General features: G+C 39.4%; 1 protein-coding gene and 1 long non-coding RNA gene across 2 annotated transcripts in view; one reads left to right on the top strand and one right to left on the bottom strand.

Annotated features, from left to right (window-relative positions):
* The window catches only part of LOC117079836, a 58,083-nt gene extending 48,073 nt beyond the window's left edge, over window positions 1-10,010 (top strand). The window contains exon 2 of the long non-coding RNA XR_004435630.1: window positions 9,875-10,010. This is a non-coding gene — a long non-coding RNA (uncharacterized LOC117079836). The remainder of the gene's footprint in view (window positions 1-9,874) is intronic.
* LGR4 (leucine rich repeat containing G protein-coupled receptor 4) overlaps window positions 1-24,222 on the bottom strand; it is a 111,777-nt gene that overhangs the window by 45,161 nt on the left and 42,394 nt on the right. The window contains exon 2 of the mRNA XM_033203959.1: window positions 3,593-3,664. Within this exon, the coding sequence (XP_033059850.1) occupies window positions 3,593-3,664 (72 nt within the window). The remainder of the gene's footprint in view (window positions 1-3,592; window positions 3,665-24,222) is intronic.

Raw genomic sequence — 24,222 nt, 5'->3', positions numbered from 1 at the left:
CAGTTATTCGGGGTGAAAACCCTAGTCTCATTCCTATCACTCACCCAAATATCAAATTAAACTCCTTTAGGACAAGTCTAAATTTCTTTTTTTTTTTTTGAGGCTGAGTCTAGCTCTGTCGCCCGGACTGGAGTGCAGTGGCCGGATCTCAGCTCACTGCAAGCTCCGCCTCCCGGGTTCACGCCATTCTCCTGCCTCAGCCTCCCGAGTAGCTGGGACTACAGGCGCCCGCCACCTCGCCCGGCTAGTTTTTGTATTTTTAGTAGAGACGGGGTTTCACTGTGTTAGCCAGGATGGTCTCGATCTCCTGACCTCGTGATCCGCCCGTCTCGGCCTCCCAAAGTGCTGGGATTACAGGCTTGAGCCACCGCGCCCGGCCAGGACAAGTCTAAATTTCTTATCTTAAAATGACCCTTCATTATCTGGCCTCATCTCCTGACATTTTTCCATATGTACCCTTTAGTCTTGCCATAACAAGACACAACTTTATGTGTCCTAAAACTTCTGAAATTTTCTATCTCCATGCCTTCCACATGCTATGAAGTTCTTCCTAGAACACCCTTACTACTACCCTCATTTGGTTAATTCCTACATATCCTTCAACACTCAGCAGAAGCTATTGTGGAAGACTTTCCCAAATGCTACAGTCTTAAGAAAATACACTGTTTTAGGCCTCTGTCCCTGCACACGTGTCTTCAACATGATGCAACAAGTGTTAGTTTCATTTCTCCCTCTAGATCAATGTTGCCCAATAGAACTTTCTGCAATGATGGAAGTGATCTACATTTGTACTGTCTAATACAGTAGCAACTAACCACAGGCAACTATACGAGCACTTGAAATGTGGCTAGTTCAACCAAGGAACTGAATTTTTTATTTTATTTAATTTTATTTATTTTAAATCTAAACATAATAGCTATGTGTGGCTAGTGGCTATGACACTGGACAGTACAACTCTAGAGGGTCTGTCAGCTCTGAAGATGGGTCATGCTTGTATCTGTATTCCCAGCACCTGCCACCTTGCGTAGTGTAGGATTCAGAGTTTATTGAAGGAATAAGGAAATGTGTAAGTATCCATACATACTTTTGTATTCTTGGGAAGTGATTTCTCCCAATACCCCAAGCATTCTATCACATTCAAACATTCACCACATCAAATTTTGCCAAACCCAGTCACATCTTGTAAAGCACACCTCATTAACTAACATGGAAAAAACCCTCAGCAAATAATTTCTACTCAGGGCATTTGGCTTCATGATCACTCTTAAATGACTTCCAGATGACTCCAAGACAAACAGTTATGCTGTTTATGAAATATTACAATAGTCATGGCAGCATCATTTTGGAATGTCAAAATCAACTACACTGTTTAATAAGGAAAAAGCATAGGCTTTTTATAATTATGTTAGTATTTATATTAATGTGAAAAATAAATTCCCTTGAATGCCTACAGTACTGTAAAAGTTATTAAAGACTATTTTGAAGTATTCTTTAAAAATAACATTCCGCTCTCCTAACTGAATTCATTTCTGAAATACCATACAACATTTAGAGAGAGTATACAGACTTGATTTGATGGGTTTCATTACTATGATAGGAGAATATGGAGAGAATATGACCTTGCTACAAAGAATCAGCAGCCAAATTCAATTTGGTTCCAATTAAAAGTCCTGCTTGGCAGAATTCATGAGGTTGGCATATGGTTGGTCATTTGAGGTTTTAAGAAATCCAAGACGTGAACTTCGCTAAGCAGATTAACCAGGTTTGACTCCACATCCGGGTCTTCACTTCCAAATTCCTTAAAGTATAACCGGCAATCAAAGGCATCAACAAAGATGGTCTGCACACAATGGCCCCATCCAGAATGAGGGGAGCTTCTCCATTGCTGGTCTGGTACATTACCTATCCCATAGTGATTAAATTATACAATGGCTGAACAACCATTTGTTAATGTCCTTCCATTGCATAATTACTTCTGTAAAGAGAGACTAATCCTATAGTGTCAAATTGTATGTGAAATAAAAAGAAAGAGGTAAAGCATCTTAAGGCTGGAGAAGGGGGATGGAGGTGGAAACTTCAAATGGATGGTTTGCTTCTTTTAAACTCAATTGAAAAATCTTAATTAAAAATAAATTTATTACAAAATAATTAATGTTCACTATAGGAAAAAAAAACATAGGAGGCAAAAATAAAACATATACTTTTACCCAAAGATAACATTTGGTATATACTCTTCTGCTTTTTTTTTCTTATGCACTTTGAAAATAGTAAAATAAACATTAGCCAGCATTTATATAACATTCATTCTGTTTCATGTACTGTCCTAAGCATTTAACATAAATGAATTCACTCTGTCTTCACTAGAACACTATGAGGGAGGGACCATTATTAGCTGCACCTTTCAGACAAAGAAACTGAGCAGAGAGAATAATTTGACCTAGCTCATAAACTTGTAAGTGGCAAATAATCTCTGTTCAACTTTTGCTGTGGGAGCATTATATTCGACTAACTAGTGTGGGAGGAAACATTTCTCTGTATTAAATCTTTAACTACTATTTCAATATTCTATGAGAGTACACAACCTGGATATCTTATTTGACTCCTGTTCCCCATTCTCTAGGGGATGGGCCAAGCTAAAAGATGGAGGACATTCGCTGACTTGGATCTAATACTCAGCAGCTGGGCTGTATGACACAATCTGTAATATGAATTTAGATTCCTTCAGGGCTATATCTCTTTGATGTTCTTAGTATCAAACTGTCACCCTCCTACCTCTATATATTATATAATCCATTAGCTTGGCCTTTAGAAGCCTATATTAACTTAATTCAAGTGGATTTTATTTTTTCGCTGGGATTCTTAAAATATAATATACAGTTCCCAATTCTTTTAAAACCCAAAAGTGCCTATTTTGATTATGGACTTCAAAAAAGTGTGGAGAGCACAACAAAAAGGAGGTTGAAACAAGGAGAAAATATTTCCACAGTGCAAACTGTTAAATTGGAAATGTAAGATGCAACTGACAAGTTCAGAAACATTCTCAAAGTTAAAGGTGCTCGTAGAGACCTGGACAGTGTTTCATGCCTTCACCCCATTTCCAAAGGTCATCTGCAATTGTCCAAGGGGTCCTACCCTCAGTTTTCTGCTGGCTTGCTGTTGAGATTGTTGCTCAATGACCCTGAAACACCTTGTGTTATTTTTTGGGGTTCTGTTACGCATATAGCAACTCCTTGGCAACAATGGTAATTATACAGCAGCCTTGTTATCTCAGAATAACACTGTAATTAACTGGTGTCACTGCAGCATTTGCAGTTATAATAATTGCAGCAAAAAAGTCCTGTGGAAATAGCATTTTTTAAGTTATGGCTTTCAAAAATAGCTTCAGCAACTACGCTACTTAGAAAACCAAGTTTATTTTCCCCAAGAAACACGATTTCCTCCAAGAAACATGATTTCCTCCTCACAAAGCCCACTGAAACTAAGCTATCAGAATGTCTCCTAACAGAAAACATCAGACTTTCTCTGTAGCAAAAGCTTCCAAAATGAATTGGGGAAAAAGTCATACACACACATTTCTCAAAGTAATACTTACAGCTCTTCTAGAAAAGGAAAGTTCTTAAATGCATCTTCTGGCAACTGAGTAATGTTGTTCATACTGATATCCCTGGAAAACATAAAGTTAAGAATATTGTTAATTAAGTGGCATGAAGCTTAAGCATTTAATCCAACAGAAAACTAACTAGGTGCTACAATTTTGTGAAAGGGCATAGAAGACACATAGAAACAGTCACAATTTGGCTTCAGAATGCAATATTCAGAAAACAGAAAAGCTAAATGTTTTGTTATAAATTATGTCGCGTAATTTAGAAATATACTCAGATCCTGTATTTTCCCCTCTTAAGTATCATTGGAAAAAAAGTCTCAAACTACCTACAATAAGTGGGCCAGGGTGACTTCCCTGTGCTCTGGTATTCATGGCAGTACACATACCTATCAAAATAAACCAATGAATACTCTAGGAACGATATACAGAATTCGCAGGTGAGGGTGGCTTCTGGAGTCACTCAAGGACAATAAAAGCATGTCCTAGCTCTACCCTAGTCATATTTTCTTCAAAACCTATAAAAGTCCTCCAGGTAACAGTTGTCAGTGGATTTCATGTTCCGCCTATGAACAGATGCAGGCTAAGGACAAGTGCATACATGATAGGTATGCGGTCCATTTCCAGTTTTCCCTTAAGAGCGTCCACAGAAAGAAAACTCACCCAACAATATAACTCAACAATTCACTAGTTCAAACAGCTAAAAAATACTTTATTAACCATTTCCCTCTTCCCTGGCAGCTGCCTTTTGAACTGGCTTTCTCTGCCACACTCCATTTGAGATCAGCACTGTGAAAGACAGGTTAAAACAGCCCCATAACGGAAAGTCCCAGCATGCGCTGGGGCAGTGGAGCTGCCTCCTTCAGTTCCACGGTGTTTAATTCTGTGGCTGAGCCCTTAGGTCTCCCCTCTCGAGAACCTGGCATGAAAGTTCACATGTGGGACATGCCCATTAGTACAGTACATATATTGGTATGAGGAAGGAGAAGAGAAATGAAGCATACCAAAGTCAGCTAACAATAATAATACTGTGTTATTCCATCCATTTCATCAGGTAAAATTTTCTTTTAAAGGAGGCTACACCTTCAGTATCATGCTAGGTACATCCTTTCTCCCCATCTTTCCTCCTACTAAAATTTAGAAATAGAATCCACATCCTTTCTTACTAGACTTTCCCAATGCAGGTTTGGAAAAGTTTTTGGCTTGGGAATAACAGTAACAGCAGCACCAGCAAAAACGGCAGGAGCAGCAGCTAAGATGCAGTGCATGCTTGTAACATGGTAAGACTAGACAGAAAATCTTACTTTACAAATGGGGAAACTGAGGCTTACTGAGGTTAAAAAAGCTTCCCCAAGACCATTCAACAAGCAGAATAACAGAAAACACCAGAGCCTATGACTTTAAGTGCAAATCATGAGTCTTCTTAAGTATTATTTGAATCCTGTTATTAATACTTCTCTCCAGTGGTAGTCAAAATGTAAAACAAATACTTGAGTCCCATCAAGCTTAAAAACTGGGAGGAATGGCCGGGTGTGGTGGCTCAAGCCTGTAATCCCAGCACTTTGGGAGGCCGAGACAGGCGGATCACGAGGTCAGGAGTTCGAGACCATCCTGGCTAACACGGTGAAACCCCGTCTCTACTAAAAAATACAAAAAAAAAAAGCTAGCCGGGCGAGGTGGCGGGCGCCTGTAGTCCCAGCTACTCGGGAGGCTGAGGCAGGAGAATGGTGTAAACCCGAGAGGCGGAACTTGCCATGAGCTGAGATCCGGCCACTGCACTCCAGCCTGGGCGACAGAGCGAGACTCCGTCTCAAAAAAAAAAAAAAAGAACTGGGAGGAATAATGCCCCTAATACCTTCACATAATTATCCATGAATCTCTGGAAGAGCAGTTTTGCTTGACAACTGGAGTTTAAAAAAAAAAAGGAGGACCAGGAATAGCTTTAGCAATTAAGGAACCAACATTAACCAACATTAATACACATTTCTTAGCACAAGAAATTTCCCTTTAGATGAATCTTATGACCATAGAGACATAAGTGCACTTTAAAATTTTATATCACTGAAAACAACTCAAGTCCTGCTAAAGAAACTTAAAAGTCAAATTACTATGCTTCTCTAGGAATTACTATTTTAAAACCCAGGCCTCAATACTACTTTAGTCAGTGATCATTAGCCCTGGGGAAAGGGGAGAGAAAATGCTTTGTTTTTCATAAACACTCTAGCAAGATACTGGAGAAATGGCATCAAAACAGGGGTCAGAAAAGGCAGGCGCAACTCCCACACTGCCACATAGCCATTGTGTGATACTGGGCCTCCATCTGCTCATCAGTAAATTGAAGCTGATTGGTTGGGTGGCTTCGTGGCCTGACATGATATACTGTCGCCTTTATACTGACATTATATGCTGATTCACCCTTTTCTGTAGTTTCTTCATGGAGGAGTCCACCTTTTCAGATAAAAACAGATGAGATTCATTTTATAGAATGTTTCTGAAAAATTTATCACGACGCAGTTTAAAGACTATCCCTCTGTCATTATTAAATTACTAAATCACTCTCATGGGAGATACATTTGGCCTTAACCAATAAAATCCTTCTCAAGAATACAACAAAACATTTAATCATATCGAAAGCAAAATAATGATCTGATATGAGTAAACAATCATTCTGTAAAATATCAGACAGTTGTGGTGCTTTTTAGTCATTCCAATAAAAAGAGAAAGGACAAGAATAACTGACTGCTTTACAAAATGAGGCATTCTGTACAGTTTCCTCTAAGCTTGGCATACCTGAATTCAGGTGAGTTATCACTGTAACAGAAAAACTGATTAATTTCCTCATCAGAAAAAGGTCTGGGAGAGAACCAATTAATTGCCTCACCAGAAAAAGACACATAATTAGAGACAATTTACACCACACTATTCCAGTTTTTTAAAACATGCACACACACACACAGCTCTCATTTTTTTCCTTATAGTAACAAGACATAACAGGTAGTTTTGCTGTGAGCTGTTAATGCAATTAGTGAGACTCCATATTTACAAACTAATATATGTAAAACACACAGTGAGTTTTTCTTTCAAAGCTTCAGATTCATAAGCAATACTTATTTCTAAATTTTTCTTAATTTCACACACCTGGAGAGGTTCCCTCTTTACAGATGTTTTCTCTCATACTTTCTGGGATTCAGTTACAACATTTATGAAGTAAAAAGTTGGGGGTGGGGGCAGTGGTGAGCTACAAGATGTTATCTCTGGAGAAGCTCTGGAAACCTGTGGTTACAGAGTATAGATGCATGGGTATCCATTTAAAATAATGAGGGTTGATGGTGATAAACAACCTATAGATAGTCTTAAGAGTAGATTCTAGACCTGACATTACCAACACCATAAAGAGAATCTGAAGTACACAGACTTTATAAATAAGAAGTTAGAAATGATGACCTATGACAATAATTACAAATATATAAGGCTCAAAAGCCATATAAATTACTATGATACATAAATAAAAGGAAGCTGTTTAAAGAATTTTCAGCCAGAAGATGCTCCCACAGATTAGTACCTTCAAATTCACATGAGTAGCACAATCTTACCAGTGGCATCAGTAATAAATCCCAGGAATTCACCTTCTGGGATAGAAAACTAAATATAAATATATATCATATGAGGTCAAAGCATCACTAACTCACAAATGTCTCAGAAGGGCAATTTCTAGAGAGCTGATGGCCTTACTTGGAGCCAGCATTGAATACAGGCTTTGGCGCCAGACAGACCAAGGTTTACATATGAATTTACTACCACTAGCTGTGTGATCTTTGCAAATTGTTCATCTTTTCTGTGCCCTGGCTTCTTCATTTATAAAATGGAGGCAGTAATAACTGAACCTTATAGATTGCTGTGAAGATCAGAAAATGTCAGGTTATGTGTAATAAGTTCAACAAGAAAAAGCTGTTATCTCATCATCATCCCATGTTTTTGCTGCTCCTGGAAGCCATCTGAATCCAATGGACCAAGACCAGACTAAAAGGAGACACCACATTGCCTTTGTTGGCCTTCTCAGAAAGAAATTACTTTTACAGAAGACACTAAATGTTGCAGAAGACCTAAAACTTGGAGCAGTTGTTCCTAAACACAAAATTAAACTCCAGAACCCCAGGAGACAAAGATTTTAAGCTGGGAGAACCCTTCGAGATCAAATATTTCATTTAAACAAAAGATTAGAAATACAAAAGCACACCACCTTCCCAGAAAAATAAACATGAACTCCCAAATACCAGCAGTCATTGATTTCAAAATTAAAATTTAAAGGGTGCAATTGTTTAATTGAAACTGCCAAATCTCTCCAGTGGTTAAACTCTCATCTTTTTTTTCCCCATAAAATTCATTAATGCTAAAGTATCTACAGAGTAAAGAATATCATGTTTCAACAAGGTACCTTTTAAGATCCCTGTAAAATGATCCCTAAGCGAGCCTAACCAGTTTGCTGATGGCTAAGCATGTACCACTGTGGACTCTAACACTGCATCCTTACTGGGTCTGGGCCTTCTGCCACAGAATTATTTAATTTTAAATATACTGTGATTGACCCAATGTTATCTAAATTTGAACAAGCCCTCCTATTTGTATTAGATAAAACTGTACTGCTACTACTATATTGTTGATTTTATCTCAAATATTACCTGGCAGTTTAAAAAGTGACTAAATTATATACAGGTTCAAGAGAACACAGGGTTCTCTAAAGTGTTCTCTAGGAAAAGAAAAAAAAATGATGGTGATGCCAATAAACTCAAAAACCACATGTTGATAATGACCAAGAATGTCACCTTCAAATCTTAAAAATAAAAAAAAAATTAAAAAACTCCCCCAGTGACTTTTCCAGGGTCTATAGTATGACCAAAAACTAAAAGTGAACTTTGCAAAATGACGCCGGTGGAACAAATTTGAAGGGAAGGTCTCTCTCAACCACAAGTAGTAAAGACACACATAACACCAAAGTTCTAATCAAAGTTTATTAAGGATTTGATTTCTGACACTATTCCGTATCTTTGGGAAAGTAATCTCATTTTTCCCCACCTTTTTTTTTTTTTTTTTTTTGAGACGGAGTCTCGCTCTGTCGCCCAGGCTGGAGTGCAGTGGCCGGATCTCAGCTCACTGCAAGCTCCGCCTCCCGGGTTCAGACCATTCTCCTGCCTCAGCCTCCCGAGTAGCTGACACTACAGGCGCCCGCCACCTCGCCTGGCTAGTTTTTTTGTATTTTTTAGTAGAGACGGGGTTTCACTGTTAGCCAGGATGGTCTCGATCTCCTGACCTCGTGATCCGCCCGTCTCGACCTCCCAAAGTGCTGGGATTACAGGCTTGAGCCACCGCGCCCGGCCTTTCCCCACCTTTTTATAATAACAAAGGTAACCACTGTTAATTGTTTTTAAAAAATTGAAATAGAGAAAACCATCCACAATATCAACACCCACTGATACCACTGCCATATTCCATGAATTTCATTACATATTTTTTCTATGTATGGTACATATTTTTACAAATCTGAAATTGTATAGTTCTGAACATGTTCATCTCTTGACACCAAAAAGATTCTTCATTTGCAAAATGAAAAAAATCTTCCTTGAAAATACCTTCAAATGAAAGTATAAACATTGAAGTCTAATATATATCAATCTATTTTTAGCAGCCCATACATCATGGGATTGGAACATCTTTGCTACTGAAAGCCACCATGTCAAAAGGAATACAGGTTAATTAAGGGCTTTTCTTTACAAGAGGAAAAGGAGATATCCTGTCATCCATTTTACAAATATTTACAAAATATCCATTATGCACATATGTGCAAGGTACTGTGCGAGGATAGTAAGGCTTTTATGCAGAAAGATGTTATCAATAGGGTTTTTTTTTTATTATTATTAAACTCCATCAGTCCATTCTATTCTTAACTTGCTATTACTGTTTAAGATATTGTTGCAACATTCAATTACATTTAACTGTTTTAAAATTGCATTATTTCATTTTGAAAACAAGAACAGCTACATGAAGATATGGCTATTTAAACTGCAGAAATGCGGCCAAAACAGTGTATGTGCCATGTTAGATTTTGCTCCAAAGATTTTTTTTTTTTGACCCTACATGTTTTAGCACGACTAGAATCCAACCAAGTGTCACAATAGACACCCTTCTAATGTCTGTGCACCATTTCTACTACAAACAGTTTTGAGCAGTAGGATAAACTGGCTCCATGCTGTCTGACATCTTCTCTGTTTTTTTCAGGTACCAAGGCTCAGTACTTCCCAGCAAGAGGAATCCAAAACATGCTTCTCTACAGCCTTGGAATTCTTAAGGGGACAGATGCCACAACACCCATATTGACACTTAAAAATAAACATTAATTACGGCAGAGACAAGTTATCAACTTGTAAAGTCATCTATTTAAGGTACTTCAACATCCTAAGTATAATCTTTCTTAACAACTTGGAAAGGCTAGAGAAAATGTCACCTTCAAATCTTAGAAATGAATTTTAAAAACTTGTTTCTATCAGAAAAACATTTAATTCATTTTATGATCATCTACTTTAGTAGATTAAAATCATTTTCTTTTTTTTCTTTTTCTTTTTTTTTTTTTTTTTGAGACTGGAGTCCCACTTTGTTGCCCAGGCTAGAATGCAGTGGCACAATCACGGCTCACTGCAGCCTCAACTGCCCAGGCTCAAGCAATTGTCCCACCTCAGCTTCCCAAGTAGCCGGTACTACAGGCAAGCACCACCTTACTCGGCTAATTATTTTTTTATTATTTGTGGAGACCAGATCTTACTATGTCGCCCAGGCTGGTAAAACCTCTATTTTAGTACCTTTTAGGATATTCCCTTCAAAGACTTTCAAAGCTGTGCTGCCATTGTTAAGAAAATGAAACAACACAAAAAAGATTGGGAAGAAATATTTACAAAAATATAAATAATTTATATTACAATGTATAAAGAACTCTTACAATCAATAATAAGAAAAGTCTGATTTTAAAATGGGCAAAAGATTTGAACAGATACGTCACTAAATAAGATACACAAATGGCAAATAAGCACATGAAAAGATGTGCATAGTAGTTAATACAGAAATGCAAATCAGACCACAATGAGACATCATACAACTATTAGAATGGCTAAATTTTTTTTAAATAGCAGCTGACAATACCAAGTACTGATAAAGATGTAGAACAACTGGAACTCTCATCTGCTGTTGGCAATAAGCAAGATGGTACAGCCACTTTGGAAAACAGTTTGGTAATTTCTTATAAAATTAAACATATACTTATGACTATATGACTCAGCAATCCTAGACATAAATTCTATATATTTGCCCCAAACTGGAAACAACCTGAATTAGTGAATGGATAAAGAAATTTTGGAGGCCGGGCGCGGTGGCTCAAGCCTGTAATCCCAGCACTTTGGGAGGCCGAGGCGGGCGGATCACGAGATCAGGAGATCGAGACCCTCCTGGCTAACACGGTGAAACCCCGTCTCTACTAAAAATACAAAAAACTAGCCGGGCGTGGTGGCGGGCGCCTGTAGTCCCAGCTACTCCGAGGCTGAGGCGGGAGAATGGCGGGAACCCGGGAGGCGGAGCTTGCAGTGAGCTGAGATCCGGCCACTGCACTCCAGCCTGGGCGACACAGCGAGACTCCGTCTCAAAAAAAAAAAAAAAAAAAAGAAATTTTGGTATATCTATACAATGGAATATTATCCAGCACAAAAAGGAGCAGACTACTGATATAAGCAACAACATGGATGATTTCAAACACCTTATGCTAAGTCAAACAGGCTAGATGCAACATGTTACATGTTGCATGATTCTATTTATACAGCATTCTGGAAAATGTGAACTTATAGACACAGAAGATTGATCAGAGGTGGCAACAGCTGGAGGGTGGAGAAAAGACTGGCTACAAAGAGGCATTAAAAACATTTATGTGGTGATAGAAATTATCTATATCTTGATTTTGATAGCAGTAACACAACTGTACAGTTTTTCAAAACTTTTCAAAACTGTACAGTTGTGTGAATTTGGCTGTATGTAATTAAGCCTTAATACCTGTATTTTGTGGGATTTTTCCTTTATAACAAAGAGCATATATGATAGTGTCTCCTCACATTTCCCCCTCAAGAAAAAAAATAATTCATCCTATGTCTAGCCATTCTGCAAGTCCTACTCCAAATGAAAAATTGCGATGCATAGCTCTGTCTTGAGAATCGAGAAACATGGGGCTCTTTTCTGTCTTTGCGATTTTGGCTATCAACTTGTAGCAGAACACTGGGCCCAGTTTCTTCATTATCTCTTTACTAAGCACCTATTAGGTCTGTGCCTGTGTGCTAGGATGAGTGTGACATAGTCTCTACCCTCAAGAGCTGTCTGAGGCAGTGAGAGGAACAAAACAAGTAAATACTATGACATGTGTGACCCAGCAAGTGAAGATGATCGAATCAGACCTCGAGCTCAAAAAAGCCTTCCAACACCAAAGCTGCTGTGCAGTTACAAAGGACAGATATCACTAATATCAAAGTTAAGTATATCACATATAAAAATAAGCATGTTCATGACAATTGTTTAGATTTACACATAAAATATATATTACATATAATATACATACACACATGTACATTCATACACACACACCTATATATGTATACGGTCATAATATAAATGTAATCCACACTGGGTTCATACTAAAATAAATTTATTTTTGAAAGCCTCTGAACTAGATAATGTGTGTCTTGGGGGAAGGTGGAGGGTGCCTTCCTGTCAGAAAGAATATGTGTGAAAGCATGGTCAAATGAGATAAAACCACAGTGGTCAAAGAGATAAAACCATCAAGGAATTAGAGAATTACAAGCAGTATGGCCAAAAAAGATAAGACCACCAAGGAATTTGATCATTATAGGCAGTATGTGTACAAGTGGTGAGAAAAGCTACTCAGACAAGCAAAAACTACATCCCAAAAGGTCTTCATACATGATCTTTAGAAATCAGAACTTTATTCTAAAAGTGTGGAAAGCTGCCAGCAAAGTTTATGCACATCAAGTTTGCTGTAGAAACGTCATCTTGACAGCCACATATTACAATGGGACGAGGGGAGGGGAAGCTAGGAAGAAAAAAACCCAGACCTGCTCAATTCCAGCTTCCTTCACTGTAAAATACTGTGTACCAACTAACCTCTAAGGCCCTTTCTAAATCTATCATTATTACTCCTACTTCGACATTCCTGCTCCTGCACATTCCATGCATAATTATGGAACCCTAAGAAACCCTTAGATTCATGCTTTTCCTATCTGTATGTGTAGGCCCATTTGCTTGTGTTAGCAAGTATGGGAGTAAGTACAGGATAAAATAGACCCCCTTCAGAATTATAAGAGTTCAGCAATTAAGAAAGATGCATGACTTCATTTCCAAAGGTATTATTTTATGCTGTAATTGTTTACACTCTTGATGAAGCAATACAGCCTAGGAGACATTTAAGGGTGTGTTCTTCAAGAGGATGCTAACACTAGAAGGTAGAAAAGAGGATAAAACACTGGTGTGTAAATATCACAACACAACAAAAGGTATGTGTGGCTTAAATTACAAATTCTTAAAAGGGTAACTAAAAAATAAAACTATTGGATGGTGCCCACCTACAAAGAAATAAATATAATAAAACAAATAAAACTACTAATTCAATATTTTCTAGCTCTAAAACAAGTTTCAGCTTCTTTTGTTTTTTTTTGTCTGTCTGTTTTTCTTTTGGTCTTTTTAAACAGGTTGGTTTTCACAAGTGTGGGATATGTTGTAAAGAGAAAAATATAAAATGCTCTAATTCTGGAGTAATGTCTATTAAATGGCAAAAAAAAATAAATGCCAAAGACAAAAAAAAAAATTACTTTCCTGTCTCTAATTTGATCAAGAACCCTACCATCTGGCATCATAGGGAATAGATAAGGGTTAAAACTATAATATTCCTTGTTTTCTTCCTACCTAACTGGTGTTCCCAGGCATTCTTTGGGTGTCAACAGCTGTTCTGGTAACCTTACGATGACAAAACAGTGTTTATTACCAGCCAAGACACACAGACAAAATACTATTTCAATAGTCCATTTAACATCAACAAGAAGCATTATAAAGATTATCGTCTGGGCAAATTGGAAACACTGAATTACTTCATCCTAGCAGACAAAATGCACTATTCATAAAGAAAACAATCCAACAGCATTTAGTATGGTAAATATTCTAATTAACTAAATGGTTTATGTTTTATTATGGCTACACTTATTAACACGACTGATAGGAAAACATTACTTCACCGTCCTTGCCTTCAAACATGCACGCCCACGAAAACTTCTGTTTAGACGCGTATTTTTTAAACTTCGGCTCACAACAATTAATGGATTGTGAAATCACTTCAATGGGTCAGAGCCAACTTTTTTAAAAAATTGAAATAGGAAAGAATAGAACAGAAAAATGCCAGAATGCATCAAATGTTGTAAAGGTAAGTATCAATTCAGGAAAATTTGTTTCAGCATGTACCTGCTTCTCTCTCCCTGATTGCAAACTCTGAATGCCCTGGTTTAGCCTCAAGTTCGAATATATTGTGCATGAAACAGAGTCAAAACCATGAGTTCACAAGGAATTGCCTACTCAAGTCAAATATTTCTTATTCCTCCACTTAAACTGAATCAAAATTATAGCTGCCTTCCTAGTACCACAAGCTTGGCCCAGTGATTTTAAAAACCTTTCAAGTTTCCCTTTTCTTTGTCCACATCCTAATCTTTAATATTTTAGTGACATGGGCTCTCTAAAACTGACAGTAACAGTATGAGAGAATGCCAATGAGATCCCATGGGGTATTTAAGAGAATTTCTTACACTTCTATTTTCCACTGTTTCTATAGAACCGGTGATAAACTGAGATAGCTCTATTTTCACTCTGCTACCCCTGGGTTCTATTGAGTTTTTATAAGTATACAGTAACATTGTGACATTTTTTTCACTTACTGTGCATAAAATGTTTATACATAACCTTGATAAAACCATCCCTACATATTTTGATTTTAAGATTAAAAAAAACAAAACAAGGGGAAAAAAACACAAAAAACCTACACTCCAATAAATCCCTCCTAATGCCCCCAGTCTGAAAGGGGCCTTCCAATAAGCACTGTTTGTACATCCACTAAGTGACCTAGGCAAGAGCAGCTCCAGTTTCTAAGACACTAAGGCACTGACCTCATTATGTTGAGGCAAGAGAAGAATTCTAAATGATGAGGCAATCTATATACCCTGAAGACCAGCTGCCAACCGTCAGGGCCTGAACCCAAAGGCAGGCTCCCTGGGATTTCACCATCCCTGTAATGCAGGCTTGTGGAGCAATCACTTCCCTTCAGGCGATGAGGCGTGCAGACTCCCCTCCCTAACACATACCCCACACACACTCTCTCTCCTTTCTCCCCTCTGCTCTGATGGCCATTTTTTAAAGGCTTATAAAAATGTATTCTATCCTTAAAGAAATGACTCAAAATTATAACTGGGATGACTCAATTGTTTCTATTAACTGTAAGACAACAGACATTGATAATGATGATTTATAAAACGTCAGTAGAGATATTCCCTTGGGAATGACTTATAACTCATTAAAATCACTAATGATTTATTCAGTATAGAAGAGGCTGTGCCATTAGAGCATGACAAGGTCCTGAATCTTGGGGAGCAAATATTCTTAAACCTGGTTTGTAATACTCCTGGACAGCTCCACTTGTGACAAGTCTTTAAGTTCTGAAAGTCCCAGAAACAAACAAAAGGTTTAAATTATTTTTAATTTCTGCAATCAATACGAATAATATGGTCCCTTGTTTCTTTCTCTAGGGAGAAAACAACGTGCTGCCATGAAATTTGCTTAATAAGAAAAAATAGAGAATGAGGCATACACACACCCAGACACAAACACAAATTTCACAGCAGAACATAGTTTTCTGTCCAGAGAAAGATGACTGAGAGTTACTGCTTTGTGACATTTACCTGAGAAAATTTCTCAATTCTGCAGCTGATCTGGTTTTTTACTGAAGCAGCTGCTGTTACTAAATCAGTAAGCAGAAAAACGAATGTCTTAGAAAATAAGCTCCTACAAGGAAGAGAATACCTAATTCCTCTAACCTCCAGCAAAACCAGCCACACACCTCTGATTCACATACATACACACACACATACACATTATAAAGAGGATAATCTTAAAGAATATAAGGCCAGGCACAGTGGCTCACCCTGCAATTCCAGCACTTTAGGAGGCCGAGGAAATAAGATTGCTTGAGCCCAGGAGTTCGAGACAAGCCTCAGTAACATAGTGAGGCTGCTTGGGAGCCTGAGGGAGGCTACTCAGAGGCTGAGGTGGGATGACTGCTTAAACCTGGGAGGGTGAGGCTGCAGTGAGCCAAGATGGCACCACTGCACTCCAGCCTAGGCGATAAAGTGAGACCCTGTCTCTCAAAAAAAAAAAAAAAAAAAAAAACATAAAAAATAAAATAAAAAATAAAGAATGTAAGTTGGAGGGTCAACTCAGATAGCATGAAGTAGGTGACAACAATAATATATTCTGGTTGGCCTGGTACAATTCCAGTTTATAGTTATTGTCTCAGCATAGTTCTTTTTTTTTTTTTTTTTTTTTTTTTTTTTTTTTTTGGAGACAGAGTCTCACTCTGTCACTCGGGCTGGAGTACATGTGGCACAATCAGAGCTCACTGCAGCCTCGACCTCCTGGTCTCAAGAGATTATCCCACCTCAGCCTCCTCAGTAGCTAGAACTACAGGCATGCAGGGCTAATTTTTTAAATTTTTTTGTAGAGACAGGATCTTGCTTTGTTGCCCAGGCTGGTCTGGAACTCTTGGCCTCAGTGAAGATCCCACCTCAGCATCCCAAAGTGCTGGGATTATAAGAAGGAGCCACTATAACCAGCCTCCATCATAAATATTAATAGTACACCCTTTCACTCTCGAAGGTATCCTACTATGGACAGTAAATGAACTGACCATCCCACTAATAGCAGTAGATATGGCTGAATGAAGCTGGGTGGGTTGTGATGGGAAGAGGTAAAATTTTTGGTTTGGACTGCCTTGGGAAAAGAGCTTGAATAAAAGGCTAATTCCTCATCTGTACAATATTATAATATTAAGAAAAACTTAAACTTATGGAGAATCTGTAAAGTTTATAAATATCTCTTTGATCGATCCCCTGCTCTTCTTCCTGGACCCCTATGATCCTCTGTTAGGGTAGGGTCTGTGTTTTGCTCACTGTTGTATGCCAAGCCTCTAGTACCATGTGTGGTCATAGCAACTGTTGAGTGAATGATGTGCCAGACATTGCATTAAATGCTTTATATAGTAATAGTAGCAAGTACTTACTTGGCACTTCCAAAGAAAAACAGGCCTAACAGTTTTCCAACCATCTAAATCAAAGGGCTGGTTGCAGGAGGAAAGAAAGGGAAGACATATAAAATATCTTCTTTACATGTGACACCTAATAAGTTTCTGGGAAAGACCAATATTTCCTATGGACAGAGCATTAACAACAGATTTCCTCCCTGTCTATTGCTACAATCAAATAATTTTACATGCAAACACATTGGGGAAAAAGCAGGGAAGAGAGTAAGGTTTTCATTTAAATACAAGTTACTGCATTAAAAATAGCTTGGGAGGAATGATGTAAAACTGGATTTCAGTAAAACTAATTTTTCTTCCTCAAAATTTCAAAATACAGGCTTTATCCTATAAATAGTATCTCACAGAACCACTGAACTAGAAAGCATAGTGGTTAACAATTTCCCCAAGCCAGTCCAAGAGCCTGCTGTATAACTCTTACTAGATGTATAACCCTGGGCAAGTCCCTTAATCTCTGTGCCTCAGTTTCTGCAAGTGTAAACGGGGATAACGATTCTGACTTTAGAACACTGCTATAAAGATTAGATGACATGACCTCTGGAGAATGCCCAGCTCATAGCAAAGAGTCAGTTATTATTATTTTTCTATTACCACCAACATGCAATCACCATCTAATCTAACCATCTCATTTTAATAATGAGGGAAATGAGACCCAGACGGGTTAAATAATTAATTAAAGCACCAAGATCAGACTCCAAATGATAAATCCTGGTCCACGATTCTTTCCACTACCTTAAGTTGGATTGTGTTGCAGTTATGTTTTTAAAATATGCTTTGGAATTTGGGAAAATAATTTCCCCAGAAACAATGGTCAAATGGTGCTTAGACTATGAGGTTAATGGGTCAGAGCGGGGTGAGCCCCTCCCTGTAGCTAAACTAATGACCTAATGTTACAACAAAACACCAAAACAAAGAGAAAAACAGTACTACCAGTACCTAACCAAGGAAATGCAGGAAAAGTCTCTTCTTGCTTATTAAGCATAATGGTCCTTGTAGAAGTTTAATAAATTTAAAATGAGGCAAAATTTATAACATGGAATTCTGGGTACCTTTAAAAGGAGTGGATGTATTATTGATGGTAGTACGTTCAGTTTTACTTAAAAAACTCACAGCTTTTCTGGTTGTTGATCAACATATCTTTATTGGCGTGATGAGCAAAACATTCCCTCTGATCTTAAGGGGAAAAAGAGCAGCTGTATGCAAGTGGGGAAGACAGCCAAGTAAAGGAGTACAGGGAAGGGCCTCTGAAAGGAAAGAACAGCTGGCACGAAGGTAGAGTCTAGAGGACAGAGCCATTCAGGAAACTGCAAGTAGACAAGTATGGCTGGGTTATGGGGCTGCACATTGGCAGGTGGAGGCTGGGGTCTCTGAACAACCTAGAAAGATAACCCAGGTTCATATTACAGTTGCCAGGGAAGTTCCATATAATACAGAGTTTGAGAATGGAACAAGAAGGTATGAAATATTTTTTAAGGAACATAACCAAGTTTGCTTTACAAAGAAATTCTGGCGGGTAGGCACAATTTTTACATTCCCTATACCTTTGCAACTACTTTTATTGAAACAGCACATTGGCACTCTTCTCCTGGCCCACAATGAGTGATGTTAGAAGTAGCAGCTTCAAGAAACTGATTGCTATGCATATTCCAAGAATGCCAATGAGGTTACTATTCAGGAAGCTACACCGAATTCCCTTTATCAGAGCCCTTGGGAAAAAAGTTCTCTCTGACCTCAATTCCAAGAATAGCTGCCTTTCTCCTTCACGACTCATCTTTTTTATCTTATGGACAAAATGGAATCACAGAAATGGACCCTCTTTCCCTATCAGCTAAAGATTCTGTGAGCCAAAATTGTAACCCGATGTTTACAAATGCAGACATTAGGTGAGCAGCTTCAGTAATTCCTGTCCTGGATTCGTATTTTCTCGCCCTGTTTGGCAAGAGTCGGGGGTTGGGGTGGTTCTTGGTCATCTCATCGACTTATTTTGCATTTTATCTTACCCATTTTTTTGATAAGCTATCTTGCATTCTTTTTCTTTTTTTCTTTTTTTGTGAGATGTAGTCACCCAGGCTGGAGTGCAGTGGCACGATCTCAGCTCACTGCAACCTCCGCCTCCCAGGTTCAAGTGATTCTCCTTCTCCAGCCTCCCGAGTAGCTGGGATTACAGGCATCCATCACCACATCTGGCTAATTTTTTTGTATTTTTAGTAGAGACTGTGTTTCACCATGTTGGCCAGGCTGGTCTCAAACTCCTGACCTTAAGTGATTTGCCTGCCTTGGCCTCCCAAAGTACTAGGATTACAGGCATGAGCCACTGCGCCCGGCCTATCTTGCATTCTTTTTGGAATGAAATGGATTATATTAGTATCTTGTGAGCACCCTCTATGTGCCTGGCATGCATACGCCAACAAATGCCCAAACATGTCTTGCTTGGAAGTATAAAAAGGTGATTGCAGAGTCAAGAAGGAAAGATCAACTATGAGGGATAAATGAGATCCTGAACCAAAAGAGCAGCACAAGGGACAGAAAGGGATAGATAGATAAGAGCCCCCTCGGGGGCAGAACCAGTAGAACTTTGTTACTGAATGTTACTGATTAGAGGTTGGAAAAAAAGGTGAACTTTTCTTTTTTTTATTTTTTTCTTTTTAAGAGACAGGCTCTTGCTATGTTGCCCAGGCTGGACTCAAATTCCTGGGCTCAAGGGATCCTCCTGCTTTGGCCTCCCAAGTAGCTGGAACTACAGGCATGTACCACTGTGCCCAGCTTAAAGGCAAACTCTGAAGATGACATGTTGGTTTTTTTGTCCATGTGTCCGGTAGAGTGATGCTGCCGTCACCTGGAGACACAACAGGAGGAAACTGTGTGTTGGGTCTGTCAAGTCATGTGTTGTTATTCAGCAAGGAGTTGTAAATTCAAGCCTAGAATTGAGAAGAAATGTCAAAGAGGAGGTAAAGGTGAGGGAGTGGGCAACATGGAGCATTAAAACTGCAGAAGTGGATGGCATCACTTAGAGATAAAGAGGAGAAAAATAAAGAAAACGGCTGAGAAAAACATTTCTAGACATAACCAAAGTTGAGGAATAGAAACAGAGCAGGCACAGTGGCTCACGCCTGTAATCCCAGCACTTTGGGAGGCTGAGGTGGGCAGATCACTTGAGGTCAGGAGTTCAAGATCAGCCTGGCCAACATGGTGAAACCTCGTCTCTAGTAAAAATACAAAAATTAGCTGGACATGGTGGCAGGTGCCTGTAGTCCCAGCTACTCAAGAGGCTGAGGCAGGAGAATCACAAACCCCAGAGGTGGAGGTTGCAGTGGGTTGAGATTGCACCACTGCACTCTAGCCTGGGCGACAGAACGAGATTCCGTCTCAAAAAAAAAAAAAAAAAAAGGAATAGAAACAGGAAGGGGAGGTGGGGAGGTGGGAAGCAGGAGTGATCAGGAAACGGAGGAGGAACCTAAAAGAAAAGCTTCCAGGACAGAAAGTGTTCTGCTGTCCAAGGTTGCAAAGGAATCTGTAAATAGAGGAGCCACAGGATTTAGTAATTAGATCATTTGTCAATATGTTTATCATAGCATGAATCTCACACATATTAACCATGACTAAAAATGTTTTTCCCTTATTTTGGCTCTGGAGTAGAACAAAGAAAAGGAGAGAATTTCCTGAGGTGACTGGGCAAGATTTAAAAGAGCAAAGGAAAAGAAACACAAGGTTTGAAAAGGATGTGTGTAAACATGTGAGAAAGAGACTGCCTGAGGTGGATCTTCCTGGGCTGGGATCCTGAGAGACAGGAAGAGGGGGGACCTCCATGTGACTGTTCCCCCTGCAGCCCTGCAGGGCAGGGGGAAGTTCCCCCATCAGTGAGCAGGTGGGGCTACCTCCTGACCACACCTCAGCAGGGTGCAGTGGTGTAGATGGGGCCCCAGACATCTGCGAGTACTTGGCATCTGTTCCTTTATTCTCTGACTCCAGTATGGTTCATTCTAGGCTCACTCTCACATTGAATGTACTCCTCTCACTCCTACATCACAACTATGTATTTTTTTCCTAGTGTGTTTTCCCAGCTCTTCCCCAGCTATAGTAATTAATTCAAAGACGCCATCACTTAAGTGCCAATCAAAGCTCCATCGAGATCCAAGAAGAACAATAGTATGCTTATATGCAGTCTTTTAATTTAAATTACCAGTTGAGTCACTACATGCCAACAATTAAGCAATGACACACACACAGATTATACTCCATGTTAATGGGGCTAAATCAGAGATCTCAGAGAACAAGTTGCCCTGGACAGCCAAGCTTTCCAGATAGCTAAGGTTTACCTTCAGGGGAATGGAGGAGGTGGAGGCACAGACACTTAAATAACTTGATAATGACTATTTTTCTAATATGTTATTTGTGCTTCTCTGCTTTCTAAAACAGCACATAGGAAATATAATTTAAGCTTTTCACGGGCCTCCATTATGAACATCCCCAGGCGGTGATAAGCCAGTAGAAACAAAAACAGTGCATTCCTCCAGCTCACTTCTATCTTGTTTCTCCACCCCTCGACCCCTTGCCTCAACCCAAGCCATCACCATCTCTCCCAGGACCACGACAGTAGCCTTCTGTCTGGTCTTCCTCTTTCCATGCTTGCCCCTCTGAATTCAACCTACACATGGCAGTCAAAGCAATCTTTTTAAAATGAGAAGACAAATCATGCCAATCCAGTGCGTAGCACTCTCTTTGTTCTATATCAAGGCCCTACCTGAACTTGCTCCTGCATCCTCCCCAACATCATCTCAAATCATCCTCACCCCACTCCCAGCTCCCCCAACTCCCACAAGAACGCAAACCTCTCTTCCTTCCACCTTTGCACTTGTTCTCTGCCTGGTCTACTCTTCCCTAGCTCTTCACATAGCACCTCCTTCTTACGTCCTGGTTTTATCTCAAATGTCACCCCTTCACCGTCTCTCCTTAGCCCCCCTAAAATGGCCACCAGTTAACTCTATATTACCAACCAGTTTATTTCCTCTGTCTAGTTATCATTGGATTTATCTTCTTTCCTTTTACTTTATTAGAAAACAAACTTTCTTCAGCATTAACCACTGAGCTACGGGTTCTCAGAAAGTGGTTCTATGTCACCTGGGAATGAGAATTTGATAGAAAGGCACTTTCTTGTGCCCTCTCCAGACCAACTAATCAAACACTCCAGGGGTATTAACAAACTTTCCATGTGATTTTGATGCACGTTCACATGTGAGAACCACTGCGGTATATTACAGTGGCCCCTTATGTGTTCATGGTCTTCCCCACTAGAAAAGAACATTTATGAGGACGAAGATCTAGTCTGCCTTGTTCGCCACCCATTTTCTAACCCCTAGCCCAACACCTAACATACTATAAACATTCACGAGGAGAAGATATCCTATTCCATAAGCAATATTTGTGTTACTAAACTAAAGCTATGTAAACACCATGGACGTTTAAATGGTGTTGTTTTTCATCATCCCCCAAAGACACTGCCTAGCCTGGGTTTGCTCTTCCTTCTGTTTTTCTTCTTCCACGACTCTTGGGTCACTATATTTTTCTTCCATATTTCTTGGTGCTCAGGACAAAAGGAATGCCCATCCAAAGAACTTACTTATCCATGCAAGATGACCAATCTTCAAGAGTACTATATCCATACAATATTATTTCAGTCTCAAGAAGCAGAACATGACTTTCAGCAAGGCTGCCTGAGTTCAAATCCAAGTTCTACCATGTATTAGCTGTGTGATATTCAACAGATGTGCTTTAGCTTCCTCATCTATAAATAATGAATCATGGCATCCACCTCACAAGGTTGCTGTGAGAATAAAGTAATTCATCATGTAAAGTGTTTGGATCATGCTGACATAAGGAAAGTACTCTATGCACACTGACTGTAATATGTCACATCCTGCTGGTTATTATCCCTAGTAGGATGGCAAATTCCTGGCCCTGATGGTTCAGGACTGAAATACTGATCTATATAGCAGAGCATTGCCACTCACTCCTAGGCAAGGAATAAAAAGGCATTCCACATACCAGGAGCACTAACCCTACTTAAGATGAGCTAGTCTTGGCCGGGCGCGGTGGCTCAAGCCTGTAATCCCAGCACTTTGGGAGGCCGAGACGGGCGGATCACGAGGTCAGGAGATCGAGACCATCCTGGCTAACATGGTGAAACCCCGTCTCTACTAAAAAATACAAAATAGCCGGGCGAAGCGGCGGGCGCCTGTAGTCCCAGCTACTCGGAAGGCTGAGGCAGGAGAATGGCATAAACCCGGGAGGCGGAGCTTGCAGTGAGCTGAGATCCGGCCACTGCACTCCAGCCTGGGCGACAGAGCGAGACTCTGTCTCAAAAAAAAAAAAAAAAAAAAAAAAGATGAGCTAGTCTTTATAATTCCCTAAATCCTCCTTCCCACAGTTTCCTACTGTACTCTAGTAGCCTTTTCCACTTGAACACCTTCTCTCGCCAGCCACCACCTTTGACCTTGCTTTCAAAATGCTCAGAAATAAAACAAGTATTTGTTTAACAAATTAGACATTTCCTGGAAGATGACTGCAGTTGAATGAAATTGCCCAGAGGTGGTCAAGCCGCAAGATAAGGAGTACAGGAGACTGGCTGACCTACAAAGTGCTTGTCCCAGAGAAGACCCAATGGCAAAATTCAAAGAGGAAGACAGAAATAGCAGCCTATTTCTGCCCTTCAAATAACAGAGGAAAATTAAGAGAAAAGAAATCATGGAAGAACAACTGACATATAACGAAGTTCTGGATATACATAGAACTTACAGACAGCAGTAAATAGCTTAGAATTACTAGGAACACTCAAGAGTGTCTAAAGCATAGCTCTGACAAGCCTAAGATCTTATAGAGGCCCCCCATTGCGCTTCTAGAGGCAAATTTAAATTCCTCTCCACCCACTGGAAGAAATTGAGATTCTCCATCAGTTACACTGCCTTAACCTTTTCCTTTGCATGCTTCACCTATACTCTTCCGCTCTGGCTAGGTCCTCTTCCCCTAGATCTCCTTACCCCTATATCCTCCGCACCACAACAGCTGGTTTCTTCCCACTTTTTTATTTTTATTTTATTATTATTTTTTTTTTTTTGAGACAGAGTCTCGCTCTGTCGCCCGGGCTGGAGAGCAGTGGCCTGATCTCAGCTCACTGCAA

Source organism: Trachypithecus francoisi, unplaced genomic scaffold, assembly GCF_009764315.1.
Source record: "Trachypithecus francoisi isolate TF-2019V2 unplaced genomic scaffold, Tfra_2.0 Lachesis_group8, whole genome shotgun sequence".
NCBI lineage: Eukaryota > Metazoa > Chordata > Mammalia > Primates > Cercopithecidae > Trachypithecus > Trachypithecus francoisi.
This window is presented reverse-complemented; position numbering and strand designations above follow the sequence as displayed.